This window comes from Propithecus coquereli, unplaced genomic scaffold, assembly GCF_000956105.1.
Source record: "Propithecus coquereli isolate 6110/MARCELLA unplaced genomic scaffold, Pcoq_1.0 Scaffold142, whole genome shotgun sequence".
NCBI lineage: Eukaryota > Metazoa > Chordata > Mammalia > Primates > Indriidae > Propithecus > Propithecus coquereli.
The window spans coordinates 916,277-925,049 of NW_012138525.1; the positions used below are offsets into that span (position 1 = coordinate 916,277).

Sequence of the window (8,773 nt, forward strand, 5' to 3'; positions counted from 1 at the left end):
CTCAGGTGGCAGAAATTTCAGGCCAAGTGGGAAGCTCGGGGGAGCCCATGGGAAGTGGAGAATGGGGGGCTTGAAGTCCCCTCAAGTCACAGACAACAGGTGGGTGGTGCCCCACTGCACCTACGGAGTCACCTCCCATGTGATGAGTGCGGCCCCTGCGTCCAGAAGGAGACAGAACATCATGGAGAACTCGGCTCCCGGCTGGCGGGCCCCACTCTGCGGCCGTCTCCAGGGGCTGCCTTCTCCGGGCCCCGCCAGTTCTGCCTATGAGGCCCATCCTGCGCAGCCCTGGGGGGAACGAGGAGGGAGCGGTGACCCCCACACCCCACCACTGCCTCCGTAGGGCCACAGTGCCCAGCCAGGGCTGAATCCTCTGACAGGCAGGTTCTGGGGGCTTCCCCGCGAGCTGCCCCCTTTCGCTGCAATGTGCAAATGGGGTCCCAGCCCCCACTGCTTTGAGGCTGCTGTGGCCCCCTCCTCGCCTCGCACACCACACACACCACACACCACGCACACTGTGGTGGCCACTCAGTGGAGGAGCCAGACGAGCTCACCCTGATCCCTTAGACCTCAGCCGGTGAGGAGGAAGTGTTGCCTGGCTGCCCCTCGCAGCTCAGCGTCTGCTCCGTGCCCCGCCCTGCTGCACAAGTAGCCAAAATCCTGATGTTGGTTTGGCTTTGTTTAGCAAACAAGGAGCATGCAAAGCAGCTCCCACCCCTATATGTGTGTGTGTGTGTGAGTGACGCTGAGCACCCCCAGCCCCCACCTTTGCACTTTGCCTGCCCTGGGTGGTGCAAGGCAAGGTCCTCACCAGAGAGCTGGGAGCCCTTTCCAGGCCTAGCCCCAGCAGTGTGGCCCTGGGCAAGTCCCTTCCTCTCCCTGGGCTTCACTGTCGCCGAGGACAGGAGGAGGGGTGGGAACAGGAGGTCCCCAAGGGTCTGCTGGCTCTGAGGTTCTGGCCACTGTGTCCTTCCACGAGTGTTCGGGACAGCAGCAGGGAGCCTGCGGAGGCGGCCAGACCGCCCTGCTGTGCAATCACCACCGCCCCAGCGCCTGGCAGCCTGGGTAGCGGCAGCAGGAAGGGCCTCTGCACGGAAGTGTGTGGCAGGGTCCTACCAGCCGAACGCAGAGCCTGGGTGTCGCTAGGACTTGCGGTTCTTCGTTCTCCGTGGGGATGTAGACAGACGCCTCGGCCTCAAAGCCCCACCCAGAGGAGAGAACTCGAGGAGCTGCCTTCGTGCCTCAGTGGGAGGGAGGCTCCAAGAAGACAGCTGAGGCTTGGAATGGGTTCTTGACCCTGGTTCTGCCCTTGCCTGCTGCGTGACCTTGGGCAAGGAAGCCAGTCTCTCTCTCCCCCCGCCCCACCGTCTCTGTTCCCAAATTAAATCTTAGAAAAACACTGAATACCCAGATCCTCCCCTTGGAGATGGACAGGTGTGTATTATACATGATTGGCTCTAAAAAGCAGTTCAGTAAAGGATATCGCTTAACTTTAACCCAGAATTCCCCAAAGTCATTTGACAAATGCAATCCTTACTCTGTAAACCAAGTGAACCTTTGCAGGCCTGTGGGGCACACTTGGGACACCAGGCTGGTCTGGGGCACGTCCGGCCAGCTTGGTCCTCTCTGCAACTGTGAGCATGAGTCCGGGGACGTGTCCTTCACTCCCCTGTGGCAGGAAGGACCAGATGGTCCACGTGAACGGCTTCTAGCTGGATCCGTGTCTGAGCTGTGCACCGCTGGCGGGGACTGGGCCCTTGCCGGGGCATGTCACCATGCACCGTTTCCTGACTGGTTGAGCCTCACGAGTTGACCAACACACCTTAATCAAGTTGGCTCAGAAACCCAAGGCTAAATCACATTATAAAGAGGAACCACCTGACAACAATAGCATTTCTTTGAAAACATCCTCTTTTCTCTGGGAAAGGGTAAGCCCTGCTGTCCGTATTCTTTCATGGCTGACCTCTCTGAGCCTCAGTTGCCTCATCTGTAAAATGGGATGGCACCTCCCTCATGGAGGTTTATGTGGGTGAGAGACAGTGGGGAACCCTCGGCCGCTTGGCACCTGTGAATGATTCATTCAGAAGTGTCCGTGGCGCCAGGGGCTGGCACCCAGGGGGATACCTTCTACCAAGGGGCAAGTTACCCACAGACCACTGCGGCTCCAATCCCACGGCTCCCAGGCTGTGAGCAGGAGCCCAGGTTGCTCGGTGTCAGAAGACAGAGAACTCTGGCTGCACGACCAAGGGAGACGCCGCGGAGGAGACGTGAGTGGGCCTCGCATGGCGGGCAGGGCTGGGAAGGGGACGTGCAGGACTTGGCCCCACCTCCCACGTGCTGGGCCCTGACGCTGCTCCACACAAAGGTCTCAGCGAGTCCGTAGCCGGGGACTGCTGGGTTCACCATTCCACAGAGGAGGAAGCTGAGCCCCAGAGAGTGTCAGGGCCTCACCTGAAGCCACACAGCTAGTAAGGTAGCAGCTGTGACGTCCATTTTGCCATACAAGGTAACACAGGTCCCCGTACCGGGGTGCAGACATCATCTTTGGGGCCGTCATTCAGCCCACCGTGGTGACTACGTTCAGGGCCTCGAGACGGGACGATTCTCCCGGATTATCCGGGAGCACCTGGTGCAATCGCAGGGGCCTCATGAGAGGGAGACAAGAAGGTCAAAGGTAGAAGAAGGAGATGGGACAACAGAAGCACAGGTCGGAGCGGAGTGCCTTGAAGACTGAGGGGGACCCCGAGCCGGGGGTGGCAGGCGGCGTCTAGAAGCTGAAAAGGACAAGGAAACGGGCTCTGCCCTGCAGCCTCCGGGAGGAGCGCAGCCCTGCCAACGCCTTGACTTTGGCCCTAAGACCCATTTGGGGTTCCGGCCTCCAGAATTGTAAGAGAACACCTCTGTGTTGTTTTAAGCCACTAAGTGTGTGGTCATTTGTTACCGCGGCAACAGGAAACTGACACGGCCCCCGCTGCTCCAACCTTGTAACTTGGGGTGTCTGACGCCTCTGTGGCAGCACTCATCAGTGGCCTGGACGTGGTGGCCGTGTGGGTCTCCCAACGCGCCTTGGCCCTCCCACAGCCTTCTCTGCTATTTGAGGCTCCCCGGGTCCCCACCCCAAAGCCTCGGGCAGTATCTTGGACCTGGTCGGCACTTAGTGACGCTGCTCACGTGCAAACAAATCTGTCTTTATTTTCAGTTACAGCAATGGAGAGGAACAGGCTTTGACATCAGTAACTGCTGGTTTCCGCAGACCCGAGACCTGATGGCAGCACTGGAGTCCCTGTGGCTGGCTGAGTGCTGGGCAGAGGTGGGGGCAGCCGACACAGCTGGCCGCAGCGGAGGGACGCCACCCCTCCTGCTGGGCAGGAGGCAGCTCTGACTGTCCGTCACCCGGAAAGAGGCCCAGGAAAATCCAAGGTGACCAGATCCCAGCCCAGGGGGCAACAGACACGGGAGGATGTGTCCGTGGGGCCCAGCTCTGGTCTATTCATGGCATCCCCGTCTGCCTGGGGGTACTCCCGCTTTCCGTGCTCGGCTAGAAGAAAGCACCTGAACACACCTGTAGGCAAATTCAGCTTAGAAGACCCAGCCCAGCTCCTGCACTTTGCGGCAGGAGAAATGTTGAGCCAGAGAGGGAACGTGACTTGCCGAAAGTCACACAGCAATTTCACGAGTCTCAACATAAGCTTAAAGATTCCTTTCCGGTGCCGTCTCCAGGAGACTGGCGATCTGGGTGCCTGAGTCCGGACTCCGGGTGACAGGACCGCAGGGCAGGCTGGCCAGGTGCCAGGAGCTGGCACAGCCTCACTTGAGATTGTGCTGGCTCTCACGGTGACGCCGCAGGTCCACCTTGCGCTGGAAGCCCTTGGTGCACAGCTCACAGCTGAAGGGCTTGAAGCCCGTGTGCTTGCGGCTGTGCGTGATGAGGTTGGAGCTCTGGCTGAAGGCCTTCCCGCACACCTGGCACTTGTGTGGCTTCTCGCCTGTGGGGGTGGGGGCGGGGCAGCACAGCAAGGGCGGGGTCAGGGCATCCTCGCCAGCCCGCTGCCCCTGCCCTGCCGGAATTCGATCTGTAGAACATCACCCTCTGCCAGTGGTGGCTTCCACTTTGTAACTAGACCCCACCCCGAGCTCAAGCGCCAGCCTCTGACACGGCTCTCAGTGACAGTGAGGGAGACCGAGGCGGTCTCCAGCCCCCGCCCCTGGCTCTGCCTGGGCCCTGGGCGGGTCAGGCCCGGGGACGCAGGCGGGCGGCTGGCTCACCGGTGTGGATGTAGGTGTGCTTCTTCATGTCCGACTTCTGGTGGAAGCGCTTGCCGCAGAACTGGCAGGGGTAGGGCCGCGTGTCCGAGTGGATGAGCAGGTGGGTGCTGAGCGTGGACGAGCGCTTGAAGGCCTTGCCGCACATGCGGCACTGGAAGCTGCGCTCCTGCCGGAGGAAACGAGGCCCTGGGGGGTCAGGTGCCGGCGGGGCCTCACGGCCCGGGAGTGCCAGGCTGGGCGCAGGACTGGACCCGGCCGGGATCCCCTGAGGAACAGGACACTCTGTTGGGATGGCCTCAAGGACGGGGACCTCCGCCCAATTCCTGCCTCTCAGATGGGACTTGGAGCCTAACTGGCCTCCTGTGCAATTTTTCCTTGCGACTTTCACACTTATCCTACTCGAGATAAGCCTCAGTATGTGTTTGTTGAGTGGCTGATGGACCAACTAACCTGAGAGTTTTTTCAGGGTTCATGGTTCATGACCATTCACCCAGAGCCAGTTCCTCAAGGCGGGGGATGCTTGTGGGCTGCACGGAGGCTTAGTTAAGAGTCTCAGCTGCTGAAGCCCAATTCTGGCTTCTGCCTCTCAGTAGCCACATGCTCTTAGACAAGTCATTTGACCTCCCTGAGACTCAGTTTCCTCATCCGTACACTGGGACAGCAATAGCGATGACCTCAAAGTGCTGCTGGAGGCCTGCAGGTGGACACCTGCGCCAGCGCCGGCACGTGGCGGCGCCCTCCAGCCCCAGCCCTCATGAGCATTCCCCACCTGGCCCACCCGGTGCTGGTGACCCATGTCAGTTTCAGATGCTCTCCCTGGAAGGGATACATACTAAAGAGGGGGTCCCTGCCTTAGGTGGGGCTAAGGAGGATGACATGAATATTTAAACCTAACTCCAAGATTCTAAGAACCAAGGGCTTCACAGCTGAAGGCACCTGTCCGGGCCACCCAGGGGGCAGGATCGTTCCTGACCATCCCAGACATATCGCTGCCCCCGAAATCCCGCCAGGGCAAGAGCCTCTTCCAATTGTACGTGAAGCCAACTCGGTCTATCAGAGACCCAAGTGTGTTAAGGGCAGGTGTTGGAGACCCAGACTTAGAGAGGCAGGTAGCAGGGACCCCCTCATCCATGTCACCCTCAGGGGCAGGGGGAGAGACCCGCCGCAGCCCCCAGGCTCCCTGAGGGAAGCACAGAGCGGGAGGGGGCTGGGGTTCTGTGCCTGGCCAGCTGCCCACCTGGGAGTGGACGTGCGTGTGCTGCTCCAGGCTCACGGCGTGGCCGAAGGTTTTGCCGCAGATGTCACAGGCAAAGGGCCGGGTCCCGCTGTGGGAGCGGCGTACGTGCACTTCGAGCCCATGAGGGGTGGAGAACACCTGGGGGCAGGGACAGAGTATAAGGCCACTGGACGCTGCAGGGAGGGAGGCAGGCCTGGGCGCCACGGCCCGCTCCGTGCCCAGCTCCCGCCAAGGATGAGCACACAAGGGAAGAGGCACTGGACCGCTGGTTCTGCTGCTCATTTGCTATGTGTCCTGGGGAGGTCATTCACCCTTTCTGTGGCTCAGTTTCCTGTCTCTATGGTGGGAGCTGAGAGAGGGGATCTGGGAGGCCCCTCCTTGCCCATCTAGAGGCTGAATAGCCTAATGGTTAAAGGCTGGGCATTGGCGAGAGTCAGGTTTGAATGCTGGTTCTGATATTTACTTGCTGTGTGATCTTGAGAAAGTGACTTAACCTTTCTGAATCTTAGCCCTTCATCTGCCTCCCTTTGACTCATGCATGTCAAATACTCAGCACAGGGTCGGGCTAATGAGGAGGAACATTCTGAATCCTTGATCCCACCAGGGTCCCAAGATTCATAGCACAGGGAACACCCAGCCGGGAGCCTCCGTAGCCACCTGTGTGCTGGAGAGGGGTGCAAAACAGGGCACACGCCCCTCGTCCCCCAGCTGCTCACCTTGTTGCACTTGACGCAGTGGTACGCCTCCATGCCCGGGGAGTAGCGGAGGGTAAAGTCCAGGGGGGGCTCGGCGCTGGGCACCAGGGGGCTGCCGTACAGGCTGACGGAGCGCTCCAGGAAGGCTGACTGCATGGTGGAGGGGGCCTGCCGGTAGCTGTGGCCGTAGGACGAGGCCAGGGTATCCCAGGAGATGCTGGGCTTGTAGAACGGGGGTGAGTCAGAGAGTGGAGAGTCCCCGTCCTGGGGTCGGGACATCACAGTGGGGACCTCTGTGGAGACAGGGACACATGCCTGGTGACTCATTTAAAAATAGGGCACCCACTCCCCATCATCCTCCACCACCCACCACCACCTTGGTGACCGCATGCTGCGGGTTTCGGTGCGTAGCCCCAGATGTTTATTGTGGGGGTGTCTTCAGGTTTCCAGCCCAGAAACACATCCACCCTCACCCCCGAGTGCCCACCTCACCCGCCACATGGGCCTGCCCAGCTGCGTCCTCTGACCTCCCCCCTCCACAGACGCCCCGCTCCAGGAATCAGCTCCCGGTCGGGGAGGCCCAACCTGGGAGAGCCCGGGTTGCATCCAGGTGACTTTGTAACTTCCTGACTCCGCAGCCCCAAGGGGCCCTGCTGCAGGAGTCCATTCATCCTCCCCGCCCCCGCACTTGCTGGGAGTGGCTGGGGGTCCCAGGCCGGTACCTGGTGCTGAGGCCGTCCTGGCCAAGCTCTGGTCCTGCTCCAGCGCCGGCTCCTGTTTGAGGTTGGGCCAGTCCAGGCACTGGCTTGGGAACAGGGTGCCAAGGACGGGGCCGCTGCCCAGGACCTGGTCCCGGGCCTCTGCGGGGAGACAAGACCAGCAGAGTCACAAGCTGCAGCTTCTGGGGAGCGCCAAGGGGGCAGGAGCCCTCCCTAGGTGGAGGAGGAGGACCCAGGGAGAGACCCCCTTGCCGCTGCTCCGGCTGCGCACGCTCGGGGGCTCTGCCCAGGGTGGGGCGGGGGAGAGGGAGGCCAGGAGGGGACCCTGAGAGCTCTTGGACCGGTCTGGGTGCTTCCGAGCACCCCAACCCCAGCCCTAGACCGGACCTCCAGCCAGGCCCCGCATGCCGGTAACAGCACTCGCTCCAATCTAGCCTCTCACCACCCTCAGGGATCCGGAGACACGAGTGCATCATTCGTTCACGCGTTCATTCAGCCAGCACTGACTGAGCCCTGCTTCCAGTCCTGGGAGAGGAGGCTCCCTTGGGGGAGATGCTGCCGCCTCCCCACCGCGCCGGGCAGAGAGCCCCCGGCAGCAGTAGGGCCCAGCCTGGGCTCCGACTCACCGGGCGGGAGGGCAGGAGGCCAGAGCGGGCCATCCTCCCGCACGCGTGGCTGGTGGTAGGTGTGGGCCTTCTTGCTCTTCACCAGGAAGGAGCGCGGCATGGTCAGCGTGCACCCCACACCTGCGAGGGGAAAGAGGGGGACACTTAGGAGGGCAAGAGAACCACACTCCTCCGTATTTGAGAGCCTCGCCGTGAGGTCAAACACCAGCCGCACTGGGTTGGACGGTGTCCCCCGCCCAAGCTTCACGGAACCGGGAACCTGCGAGCGTGACCGTAGTGGCGGAAACAGTCTTTTTGCAGATGTAATCAAGTTAAGGTGAAGTCATGCTGCGTTAGAGTGGGCCCCAAATCCAATGTGACTCGTGTCCTTATAAAAGGAAGGAAACCTGGACACAGAGACCCAGACACACGCAGAAGGGCGCCCTGTGACCAGAGGCAGGGAGACTGGAGGGTCGCTTCTCTAAGCCCAGGAACGCCCGTGCTCGCTGGCGGAGGCGTGGAACAGACGCTGCCTTGGAGCTGCAGAAGGCGCCGACACCTCGATTTTGGACTCCAGACCCCAGAACCACAAGAGAATATATTTCTGTCGTGTCTAAGCCACCCCGCCTGTGGTACTTTGTTATGGCAGCTACAGATCCTAACCTGCTCACTGCTACCTCACTGGAAAGCTGATACGCTCACCCTCCAGACAACCACAGGGCCACCCGCTCCCACTGGCATGGCCTGAGGTGCACTGGAGCAGAGAGGGTAGGGCAGGGACAGGGGTCCCCACATGTGGCACACTGTGGACCCCACTTGTAGAAAAGCTGCATTTGAGCCCCAGTGGAATCACCTTCAGGGGCCACAGAAAGAGGCGGTCAGTGCTTAGGTTTTATAATCCGCGGCTCATGAGTTACAATCTCAGCTCGCTTGCTGTGCAGTCTGGGGCAGATACTTAACCTCTCTGGGCCTATTTCATCTTCTGTAAGGTGGGATGTCCAGGACTGCAGTGCTGACGAGAGCATCATATGTGCTCAGTGCCTATCACGGGGGCCTGGCAGAGAGGCAGCAGCAGGCGGGGGCACCTCCATTGAAAATCCATGTTGTCCAGCAAGCTGGGAGCAGCTGCAGCCAGAGTAGAACTGCATCTCGTCCCCAGCCCCAGCCTAGCGTCTGGTCCCCAGAAGGAGGGGCCCAAGGCCCGAGAGGACCCCCCTACTCCACTGCACCTGGAGGCCGGAGGTTTTGTGG

General features: G+C 61.0%; 1 protein-coding gene across 2 annotated transcripts; it reads right to left on the reverse strand.

The window, feature by feature from the left end:
* Positions 1-3,178: 3,178 nt before the first annotated feature.
* GFI1B (growth factor independent 1B transcription repressor) lies at positions 3,179-7,666 on the reverse strand. 2 transcript variants are annotated; one of them, XM_012639695.1, is made up of 6 exons: positions 7,544-7,666; positions 6,921-7,058; positions 6,220-6,491; positions 5,504-5,641; positions 4,267-4,432; positions 3,179-3,986 (listed from the first exon to the last, which is right to left on the reverse strand). In XM_012639695.1, exons 1-6 carry the CDS (start codon positions 7,641-7,643, stop codon positions 3,808-3,810), a joined length of 993 nt encoding a protein of 330 aa, XP_012495149.1. In that variant the 5' UTR covers positions 7,644-7,666; the 3' UTR covers positions 3,179-3,807. The 2 variants fall into 2 exon arrangements, with proteins under 2 accessions (XP_012495149.1, XP_012495150.1); XM_012639696.1 differs by lacking the exon at positions 5,504-5,641 and having other exon boundaries at positions 3,808-3,986.
* Positions 7,667-8,773: the final 1,107 nt, after the last annotated feature.